Here is a 12080-nt window from a genome sequence, read left to right on the forward strand (position 1 = left end):
GAGATCCCTGTCAGTCCTGTTGGTCTTGTGCTTCCCCCTGCAGAGCCCCTGAACTCTAGAAGGTACCAGTGTTCAGCCAGCGGCTCCCCACTGATGTTCCTAGAGTGTGAGGACTTCTTTACCTATTGATTTCTGGTGTCTCTGCTGGTGAAAATGTGGGTTGTATTTGTTGCTTCATTCAGGAAATGTGTATTGAAGCTACAGTAAAGCTGTCAGGCAGGGACTTTATCTGCCTTGTTGAGAGAAGCAGACAGCAAACAGTAAGCAAGCAAACAGAGGGAGGCTTCCAGGCGGAGAGAAGGGCCATGAAGTAAGAGCAAAGGAATAGAGAGTAACAAGGGAAGGGTGGCTATTTTATTTTATTTTAAATTTATTTTTAATTGAAGTATACTTGATTTACAATGTTGTGTTAATTTCTGCTGTACAGCAGAGTGGCTCAGTTTTATATATATATATATATATATATATATATATATATATACACACACACATTCTTTTTTTAATCTTTTCCATTATGGTTTATCCCAGGATATTGAGCATCGTTCCCTGTGCTACACAATAGTACCTTGTTGTTCATTCATTCCATATGTAATAGTTTGTATCTACTCATCCCAAACTCCCAGTCCATCCCTCCCCTGAAAGGTGGCTATTTTAGATACCAGGAGCAGAGGAGGCCTCCCCCAAGAGGTGACATTTGAGGAGAAACCTGAACAAACAGAGGGAGGGTGGCCTGTCAGGAGCTGGCAGAGGAACCAGCACGTACAAAGGCCCCCGCGGCGGAGGGGATGAACTAGCAGTGTTCAAGGAGTATCAGGAAGGACCCTTGTGACTAGAAAGGCAGAGGCCAGAGGGAGAGTGGTTGGGTAGGCTGGACTATGTGAGGCTGTGGTCAGGAGATAGGATTGTGGTGTAAGTGTCATGAGAAGTCCCTGGAGAGTTGTGATCAGGCGAGTGACATGAGCCAATGTATATTTTTAAAAGATGATTCTGCCTGCCGGCAGAGAATAAACTGTAGGGGGCAAAAGGAGAAACAGTTGAGAGGCCATTGGAGCAGTCCAGGCAGAAGATGATGGTGGCTTGGACCAAGGTATTAGCAATGGACATGGTGAGAAGTAGTTGGATTCTAGGTGTAAGTTATTACTGATGGGACTGGCTAACAGATTGGATATGGGGTGTGAAAGACAGCAAGGAATCAGGGATGACTATTGAAATAGGACAGCTTGCTGGTAGAATGTGGTACCCTCCCGTCTTGTCCTTTCAGCTAAGTTGAAGGTGGTGTGTGGTACAAGTTAGGACAGTAGTTCCCAAATGTGTTGTTTGTCACCTTCGTTATTTTTTTAACATATACGTATGCCACCTGTAATATTATTTACTTACTATTTTTTAAAATCAATTCACTCTTTTTAGACTACATTTATTTAAAAACATATCATGCTTTGTGTGATAAACCAATAGATTTATAATGCTTATTAAAATAAGTGTATAACTATCGCAAATATTTATTTGTGAACTACTTAGAATCATTTCATATACCCCAATGGCACAAGCCAACATTACATTTTGAGGTACATAGCACTGGTGAATCCTTATTATCAGATGGGGACTGTGGAATAGATATTACCCATTAATTAATAGTTAGTAAGCGTTTGTATCTGTCTTTACTGATAATAGTTTTAATTGCTTGGTGTGCAGTACAGTGTTATCTCGTGTGATTCTCACACCTACTGAAGCATAGCCTCTGGGAGGGCACCCAGAATCTGCATTGCAACAAGCATGCCCCTGAGTCTGTGGTCTGCTAGATTTGGGAACTGCTACTGGAGTAGAAAGGGCAGAATCCAGAAAATGTGACCCCAGCCCCAGTCCTTTTCTGACTAATTATGTGAACTTCAGTGGAAGAGCAGGGAGTAGAAGAGGATGAGCCCTGGAGTCAGCCCAAGTTAGAATCCTGGTTCCACCACTCACTAACGCCGTAATCACGTAGAAGTTCCTTAGCCTTGTTTGAGCCAAGGTTTCCTGGTACAAAATAGGGATGGTGATGATGATGATATGATGCAATTAAGTGCTTCGCCCAGAGCAATGCTGTGTGCTCAGTAAATGTTACTACTGCCATCATCATTGTTGGTACCACTTTAACATCATGAGCCTGGCTTTTCTCATCATAAAAACTTAACAGATATACTGGAAAAATCAAGTAAGCTATAATTTATTAACTTATTCCATAAACGCTAATGTATTGTCCTTCATCATACTTAATTTGTGTGGAAACACAGCAAGAAGTTATTAGTAAGAATAGTAATAATAGGTACCCCATGGGATTATTGTAAGGTTAACATGAACTTGGGTATGAAGAGTTTTTCATCAACTGGAAAGTTTGATTCAAATATTATGATGTGCTGTAGTGACTACATCCTAATATTGTAGTACTGTTAATGACCATTTTTGAATATCAAGTAAGTCTCAGTTGCTGTGCATTTCATTTGACCTTTGCGAGTTATCCCAACCACACAGGTAAGGAAGGTGAAGCTTCTCGCCTAAGATCATATCCAGCCAGAGGTGGCAGAGGCCGGATTCTAAGCCAGGTCTGTCTGGCTTTAGAGCTCATTGTTCTTTTTCCAGTACATACCACTTCTGTCTGTGTGACTTCAGTTAATATTAAAGTTCATTCGTATTCCCTGAGTACCTCGCTGGGGAGCAGAGTATAGGGCAGTTGGCAGTGGAATGGGATGGGACACAGGATTGGGGAGCTGATCTGGGATTAAAAACTGGCTCTGGGTAACTGCCAAAGTAGAGAACTCACACCTTTCCTGGGCCCACTGGAAGCTTCATGAAGATGGTTTTCCAGGGGCCACAGCCAGGGAGCCCTGGCAACTCTGGGGCTTCACATGCTGAGGAGAAAGGGTGTGAGCCCCTCTGAGTGTGTGAGCCAATTGGAAATCTCTTCTCCAGATGGGAGAATTCAATGTGGGTGTTTTTCTTCATGGCTTTTAATGATGCTGAAATGGATTAAATTCAGAATGAGCGAGGCAGGCCGAGCTTTAAAGAGCAAATCACGTAGGGAAATTGAGTAAATTTCTGTGGTGAGAACATGCCCCGGGAACTGTCCATAAAATGGTGGGCCGCCCTCAGCAACTCCAGACAACCTCCTGTATCCATCCATATTAAAAGCACAGCAGTGACTTCCTTTACGTCTCAGTTCTCTTGTTTTTCTTTCTAGCAAATTCCATTTCTCCCATAAAAAACCCTTGAAAGGTGGTTTTTTGATCAAAGGAAAGTTGAATAAATTTCCTAGGGAAGTTTTTCAGACTAGGAAAAACTTGTCAAATACCAGCTTTAGCAAAGTGGTAATTCCATCTAATTCATGTAGGTCAGCTCCTCTCCTTTTGAGGAGAGGTCTGAGGTCTGTTAGAATTTCTGGGATGCACATATGGGGTAACTTTGGGCATATCCCAAAGCATCATTTTTTCAGACTACATGTCCATCAGTCAACCTGTGATATGGAAAGGTCTCTTCTATTCAGAATTGGTGATTTGGCCACTTGTTGCCTAGTTTCTGGGTGTTGTGAATACTGAGGATTTGGAGATAGGCGACAGCAGGTCAGTAATTTTTAGCAGAGGCGCTCCTGGACCTGAAGAGTGGGTAGCACCAAATTCTAGGGGGGAATGCTCTTGTCTTCTAGAGCTTTCTCCATGCTCAGGCCTGTCTGACTGTTCAGATGGCTCAGTTAGTGTGACGTGAAAAGAAGTAGCCAGCCTAGTTTCATACCACACGCAGCACAGTGCTAGTGATGCCTCAGTGGGCAAGCAAAAGATTTCTCAGAGTGTCCAGGAAACCTAAACTTGGTTTTATCTCTTCTATTCCATGTCTTGGCTTGCACAGCTTTCGTTTTTCCCTTCTCTAGGACTGATTCTTGGGGCTGTACTGCTTGGTGGTAATACCTCTTTGTACTGATACAGGAAGGAAGGAAGCGGTTAGATTAAGCCATTCATTTCTTTATTTAACCTCTGTATCCTCACAAAAGATGGACTAGCTGAGGACCAGAAGCTTACTTAACTCATCTACTTTCATAGGGTGTACATCAGTTGAAGTTTGAAAGGTAATTTTGACTCTAAGACGCTGCCCCTCAGCAACTCTTCCTGCCATTCAGTCACCAATTTACCTATCCTTGCATCCAAAATGAAAAATTACACCAAATGAAAAGTTACAGGCTTCCACTTCATTTCTAGCACTATAGGGGACAGTGAAAGACAGAGATATAGTAGTGAATAAAATAAATAAGTAAAGTTATACATGGACCATTGCCTTTATGAACGCATATCTGGTTTGGTAGACAGACAATTTTGCAGGATCATACCGTTCATTCATTCATTCATTCATTCATGCCATACCATGCAGCTTGTGGGATCTTAGTTCCCCAACCAGGGATTGAACCTGGGCACTTGGCAGTGAAAGCGCAGAGTTCTAACCACTGGACTGCCAGGGAATTCCCAGCATTATACTAATAAAGGTAAACCTGTAATTGTGCTGCATACTCTGAAAGAGAGGTTGATGGCATTATATCCAAGTGCATGATGGAGGCATTAATCCAGGTGGAGGGCTCAGAGAGGCTTTTTTGAGGAGATGATACTTGATGGGGGAGACCTGAGAATTCTGAGTTATTTGGGCCAAGGGGCTCCCAGGTGAAATCCACAGCTTGTGCAAAGGCTGAGGAGAAAGCGTGGTCAGTTGGATACTCGGAGAGGAAGCCAGTGTGGTTGGGATGCTGAGACATAGGGGAGGGACTGAGATGAGGCTGGGGCCAGACCATGCAGGGCTGTGTGGGCCATGTTAAGGGCTGGGGTTATCGTCCCAAGAGCAGTGGGGTGTCACTGAGTGTTTAAGCAGAGAGGTGATGTGGTCTGGTTTTGTCAAGGTCATGGGTGCTGCGGGGTGGAGGGCAGCTTGGAGGGAGCCAGAGGAGGTGTGAAGAGACCAGTTAGGAGGGCCTTGCAACCATCCTGGTAGCAGATAACCAGGACCTGGTCCAGGACCAGGGTGGGTGTGGTGAAGGCAGAGAGAACTAGATACAATTGAGACTCAGTAGGAGGTAAAACTGAGGTGATCATTTGGATATGGGGGGTGAGAAAGAAGGGGAGTGCTGAGGGTGAGGCTCACGATTTCATTGGAGTTCTCACCCTCTACCATCACCCATATACCTCTTTGGGGCTTTTTTGTTTGTTTTGTTTTTTTTTTAAGGCCAGGCAGTGTCAGATGAGGTAGTGTGAGGTACTAGAAGCTACAGAACAGGGCATTGAAGGTTATGCTAAAATCCTGTGTGTACCTGGCCCACCAGCTTCCTTCTTTTAAACAATTTGACTGAACCTTACAGTATGTTGTTGTTTTAAGCCCATTGCAGTAAGACAGTCAGTTCCTGAATTTAACCTGCCTCCTTCCTGTCTGAGTGCGTACCCTGGGCATGATAAACATAAACCCCAAAGGTCGGCCAGGCATCCTCCTCCCACTTCAGCCCGAATATTCTCCAGGTTGGCTGAGAGTCAAACCACCTGTCTCATGTCCTCCTGTTCTCCAGAGAGCTTTGAGAAAATAGGTTTGTGTGACCCTGGCCCTTTCCTTTCTCTAAAAGCAGACAAATAATGCTTCAAAAGTTGACATGACACTTAAGAGGATGACCCTTTTCTAACTTGGTGGGTCAGCCTGGGTGTTTGGTGCGAGCTCTGTGAACATTCATTATACGACAACTGTTTGGCCTGCGCTGTGCGTAAACCTGGGCAGAGGTGAACTCGAGGGCGAGTCAGGAAGGTAAGCTGGTCCAAGCCTTAACTGCCAGACGGTGGGTGTCAGGCCTGGGAGCCACCGGCCCTGCAACAATTCATCAGCAGTCAAATTAAGGGAATAATGCAAGTAGATATTTGATGAGAGATTATTTCTGGAGATTATAAGGATACAGCAATTGCAAATAAATCCCTGACCTTTTCTGAGCCTGGGCTCAGTAAAAGAGCTGAATCACCTGCTTGAAGGGATTAAGGACAGCCGCTTCCATCTGGCGGGCTGCTCAGACTTTTTCTGTCATTAGCAAACTCTGCTTGGTGGTGGTGGCGTTCTAAACCTTTTAGTGGAAACTGGATTTTCCAAGTAGGAGATCTCAATTAACTTAGATTATGTACCTGCTGGACAGAGATCAGGACTAATGATCTGGGTATGGATGCACTGTAGTCCCTATCACATCAGGGGTACTCGGTACATGATAAATGAGAAAACAGTTGTTCATCATTAGTAACCTAATCATAACATCAGCAGGAAACTCAGGTTGATGAGAGTAGCAGTCAAACCTGTGTACGTGCGTGGGCGTGTGCGTGTGCCTGTGTGCGTGTGTGGTGGAGGGGTACCAGAGACAGAGAGATACAGGGAAGTGCTAGTGCAGGGGGCAGTGTAATAATTTATACCAGTTCCAGTTCAGAGATTTGGAATAATGATAGGTAAACTGTATTTCCTGAGTTCCTTATTGGGAACTGTTGTTTGATATGAATTCCATTTCTTAACACAGTTTTGTTTACAAAACTGCAATCATTATCAGTACGCGACTTGAACACATCAGAGGCTAATAGAGAGTTACCTTGCGCTCTTAGCGTTTGACTTTGCAGTATGTGAATTTGTTATATGTATTTGGACTTAGACAACTAATATATACTAATAAATACTGTTACATGTGTAATGTGGAAGGCCTTTATGTGTAGCATCTGTGTAAGATTTAGTTCAAGAAAAGGGGTTTGCTGGTATAAAACAAAATGGAGAACTTCTAATGTTGGGAAAACCAAAGAAGGAACATTTATTCAGAGATTTGTGGGGGGAGCGCGGGGGGTTGCTTTGTCATTTTCCAAAATAAGTAATTGTAGTTAATGTAGGTTAGTGGAATTTAGTTTCTTTCTGGATATACGTGGGAGGTTCCATTGTGTTCTCTTCCATTAGCAGTTACTTACCTAGAAAAGAATCCAGCTTCCCACAGTTCCATGAGGAAAGGTCAAGGACTGATTTGTCTCTACAGGGTTATATCTAGCTTTGTCCGTATTTCTTCTGCTAGTTGGGCTGGTGGCTTTATGAGCACATATCTTCTGGCCACTGGGGTCATCACTGTCAGCTGCCAGGTTATTTCCAGTTTTTCAAAACTTTTACCCATGTTCACAGGGTAAGGAAGCAAAATACTCTTTGTCCAGAACAGAAGTTCATCAATGCCTAGAACAAGACCATGTTCACAAACCTACTCTTAAAATTTCCAAATTTGGAATCTGTCTCAGCAGCTCCCCAGAGCACTGTCCACAACTGCAGTTCTTAATCTCCCAAACTTCTTTGACTATCATTCCTATGCAAGGATCCTCTTAAGCACATCTCAAAAGAAGAACCAAAAGGCTTCAACTGACTATTGAATCACATTATGGACATTTGGGAAACCTCCTTTAGTATAGAAAGTAATTTTCCCTCTAACAAATACTTGCCAGTAGGCTCTGTTCTGACTGTTGTATAAAGGAATGAAAATTCTCCCCTACACATGAAAAGGTGCCCAACATCATTAGTCATTAGGGAAATGCAAGTCAAAACCACAATGAGGTACCATTTCACACGCACCAGAACGGCAGTAATAAAAAAGACAATAACAGATGTTGGCAAGGATGTGGAGAACCTTCATATGTTGCTGGTGGGAATGTAAAATGGTCCAGTGCTTTAGAAGGTGGTTTGGCATTTCCTCAAAAAGTTAAGCATAGAGTTACCATATAACCTAGCACTTCCACTCCTGGGTACATACTGAAGAGAAATGAAAATATACGTCCACACAAAGATTTGTATGTGGGTGTTTCTAGTAGCATTATTCATAATAGGCAAAAAGCAGAAACCAACAGCTGATGAATGGGTAAATGGAATGGGGTATATCCAGACAATGGAATATTATTTAGTCATAAAAAGGAATGAAGTGTATTAATGCTACAACATAGAGGAATCTGGAAAACATTATACTAAGTGAAAGAAACTAGATACAAAAGACAGTGTATCATATGGTTGCATTTATATGAAATGTCCAGAGTAGGCGAGTCTATAGAGACAGAAGGTGGATTTGTGGTTTCTAGGAGCTGAGGGAGTGGGGGAAATAGGGAGTTACTGCTAACATGTATGAGGTTTTTCATGGGGGAATGATGAAAATGTTATGTAGAGAGTGGTGATCTATATATTTGTAAATATACTAGAAATTAATGAATTGTAAGCTTTAAATGAGTGACCCTTACAATATGTGAATTATATCTCAATAAGGTCGTTATTTAAAAAAAATCTTGCCTAGATTCCAACAGATTTTTAGGCTGTGTATTATAGTTTGTTATAAAATTTGGGAAAAGTCTGTGGTATGAGTTGAATTTCATTTGGAAGAGTGATCTCGATCTGAGTCAGAAAGCTTGATACAACCGATTTGCAGAGTAAACACTTGGTTCATACTAGAAGAAGCAAGGGATTGAGTTAGTAGGCTCCTTATAGCTTTAAGGGTATAAGAACAATGGTTTGTATAGCAGGTGGTCTCCAGGAAGAAGAACATTGTTTTCCTCCCTGTCTGGTACTTTACTTACCATCCTAGAGGCCAAGTATATTTATTAATAAGTACCACCAAGTGATAAGTACACATGTAAGAGCAAGAGCTGATTCGCTTTGGGAAGAGAAGTTTGGGGAAATTAGAATTCCTTTTTAATTTGATTTGGGGAATTTTCAGTGATTTTTTTAAAGGATTATTTTCTTCATTGGACCTACATTCACCCGTATATATTAAGAATTGGAGAGATTCCATTTGGGTTAGATCCAAGCTGAGTTCAAGTTCAGCTCAGTTCTCATATTTTACAAGTTTATTTCTTGCCCTGGGATGATGACAAATGTTTATAAATACCTTCCTCCTTTCTGCCGTTCCCTTTTCCACTTGGAACACTGGTTTGTAGAATGTCTTGTCCTGATGTCTTAAGGAGGTCAAAGATGAACCCATTCTTGAAGATTACCACCCACGTCTAATCATTGGGTAACCAAAGCATGGGGATGAATTTTGGTGGGTTTCCAGCCCTGTTGCCAAGTGGGCAGTTGGTTCTATGCTGTGGAAAAAGTTGCTGCTATTTGCCATTTATTTTCTGAGTGACATTAGGGGGTTTTGGAGCAGATGGAGAACCTGTCACCGCCTGCTGATTTACCACACAGAGGATGGCTCTTCTGCCTTATTGCTTTTTCCTTAGATAACTTCTTTGTCCTTGGCTATTTTGATTTTCCTCCTGGTCACTTTTCCTTTTTTCTAGTCATCTGAGCAGAATTTTATTCCTCTCTTTAACTCAGAGTCACTTTTTATTTTAATGTTTACTTTTATTTTATTTTTCAGTCACTTTTAAGGCAGTTAAGGTTGTACAGGCTCTGGAACAAGTCTCCCACATATTAACTCTGCAACTTTGGTCAAGATATTTAGCTTTGCCAAATCTCAGTTTCTTCATGTGTAATTTGGGACTCAACCTAGAGGACTTGCTAGGATTAAACAAGGTGAGCTCTGTGGAGCACTTACCTGACATTTATCGAGCATTTACTTTATGCTTTTTGAAGGAGACCAACAAGCAGTTAGTCCTACAGCTCCTGATAATAACAAAACAAGTTAAAGTTTGCTTAGTTATTCCTTCAGTAAAGTGCTCATCACTGTGCTGCAGTTGCGTCAGCTGTAAATAGAGGATAACCTTGCAGAGAGTTACCATGAAGATTAAATGAGATAGTATGTGCAAAATGGTACTTAGCACTGTACCTGGCATATGGTAAGCTCCTCATGAATGCCAGCAGTTTTACATTTTGAATCATTCCTGTACTTTCAGTGGAAAAAATGAAAAGGCTACATGGCCACACCATGGGACTGAGTCATTCTGGGTTGGTCAAGCACTGTTCCGGGGTTGGTGTGCACGGCTAGCAACTTGACTGCCCCTTTCTTCCTCTTTCAGCTGCACAGTTGGACAGCATTGGCTTCAGCATCATCAGGAAATGCATCCACGCTGTGGAAACCAGAGGTAAAGTAGTTAAACAGATGGCATTATTCTCAGTGAAGGTTACACATCTGGTGAGGTGGCAGACCTGCTACCTGCTGTTTCCCAATTTCAAGTGACTCATTAACTCTCCAAATGCCATTGGCGGTGTGTTTCCACAAGGCCTGTTGCTCTGTAGTGCAGAGGCTCTCAACTGATTTAGTTGTCAGCCTCTTCGGCTGATCAGAAGATTGTTTTAAATGCATGCTTATCAAATACATAGGATTATAAGGAATCCAGTTACTGAAATTCAGTTAAAATACTAAAACCATGGTTGTGATATAATAATATATGTGTTTCTTTGCTAACACTTTCAGTTACAGTGGTGGGTCTGATAACTAGCATAATTCAGAAATAGTGATAGTTCAGGGTATCTGTAACAACGGTAACGTGTTCGGAAAATATCTGTGGTTTCTGACCAAGTTGCAGGTACTGCTAACGCTGTGATTTGTTGCTTATATTGCAGTGGAAGGAAATGTTTAATTTCAGTTATAGATTAGTGGAAATAAAGGTGTGGTTGTTTTCCTATGGAAGTTGATGGACACCCTGAATTCTCTAGTGGGCCACTGGGGGTCTGTAGACCCCAGGTTAGGAACCCTGCCCTGGGCACTATCTGGGTAGGGAGAAGGGGTCAGGCCCCTGTTTTCCTGCCGTGGTGCTGTGGTCAGGCCCTGCCTGTCAAACACTGACCTTTCCTGGGTCCGTAGGAACAGCGCTTTGAGGTCAGGGAAGCTGGTTCATCCCCGTGATCTCCATCCCCTCCGCAAAGATCGCCGCAGAGGGGATTCCTCAGTTCCGGCAGTTTTGAGCTTTGAATGCACTGTCTGTTGTACGCAGAGAAAAGCTGATCACTGTCTTTCCACTGGATTTGATTTGAACCATTGTCAAAGATGGGAATCTTACTTACTCTACAGCCTCTCAACCCTCCAGCCCTTTTTATTTGTTTGAGGAAGTTCTGTCTTTTAAAACAGAAATATGCCAGTTCAGAAGTATAAGCATGTTTGTAAAGGCTATGAAGCACTGAGTAGAGGGGAAGAAAAAAAAATACCCTTATAAGTTCTATTCCTAGGTATCTAGTCAAAAAGTATTCTTTCCTAGGTAATTATTTTAATGTGTGCTAACATTCTTATAGATGTTTCCTTATTTCTGCTATACCTTCCTTCAATGAAGAGTTAAGGTAGCTTGCAAAGATACGTAAAATATAGGCAGAGAATGTAAAGTAGTAGGCGAGATTTCTGGGAACTGATCTTGAGGAAATAAGGTCATGGGCCAACTTGAGCCACAAAGATGTTTATGCTATGGTGTTAAGGTAAAAAAATCAAAAACTGGCCAAATGTCTCAAAAATTGGTTACATCAACAGTGTGCTCCATGCATGCGGTGAAACACTGAATCACTAAAAATGCAGTGGAAATACATTTATTGAAATCCAAGATTTTCATTATTATATATCAAGTGAAAAATGCAAGTTACGAACCAGCCTGCCCACTCTGAACGGGTTCTGGGGATAGCGGGGAGGGGAGAGATCATACCTGCACAGGTTGTCAGTGGGTGTCTCTGCTGGTTTTCACTATCTTCCATGGATTTGTCTATTTTCCATAACTGCAGTTTCTACATTTTTTTAAGTGTATATTACTAAGGTAATTTTTCAACAGCCAGTTGATTTTTGCTCATCATTTTAAAAGAAAAGAATGAGAAATCAGAGGTACAGGCTTAACAAAGGTAAAGGCATAAAAATGGAGCTAAAAATGAGTTCAAAACAGAAGTCCCTTCCCCTCTACGATGAAGTTCACGTACATGCCGGAGGTGGGCTGACCGCTTAGTCTCTCAGTTCTCAGCCGCCAAAACCAAGAGGGCCACCTAATCATTTAAAATCCTTCACAGAATCTGTGTGATAAATGCAAACGCATAGCTCAGGAGGATGACTTTTTCTCATATAAAACCAGAAAATATGTGCAATAAGCAGTAGAGGAAGAAGAGGGTCACCACTTGGTCTGGTCTCTTAGCCTCTGCCT

At 42.1% G+C, this 12080-nt stretch overlaps 1 protein-coding gene across 5 annotated transcripts in view; it reads left to right on the forward strand.

The window, feature by feature from the left end:
- Positions 1-12080, forward strand: part of ARHGAP26 (Rho GTPase activating protein 26) — a 484293-nt gene that overhangs the window by 266526 nt on the left and 205687 nt on the right. For all 5 annotated transcript variants that reach the window (XR_002174220.3, XM_019924624.3, XM_019924626.3 and 2 more), the window contains exon 13: positions 9987-10052. Coding sequence is in view for 4 of the 5 variants with exons in the window: in XM_019924624.3 (XP_019780183.1) it covers positions 9987-10052 (66 nt within the window). In the remaining variant the exon portion in view is untranslated. The remainder of the gene's footprint in view (positions 1-9986; positions 10053-12080) is intronic.

This window comes from Tursiops truncatus, chromosome 3 (genome assembly GCF_011762595.2).
Source record: "Tursiops truncatus isolate mTurTru1 chromosome 3, mTurTru1.mat.Y, whole genome shotgun sequence".
Lineage (NCBI taxonomy): Eukaryota > Metazoa > Chordata > Mammalia > Artiodactyla > Delphinidae > Tursiops > Tursiops truncatus.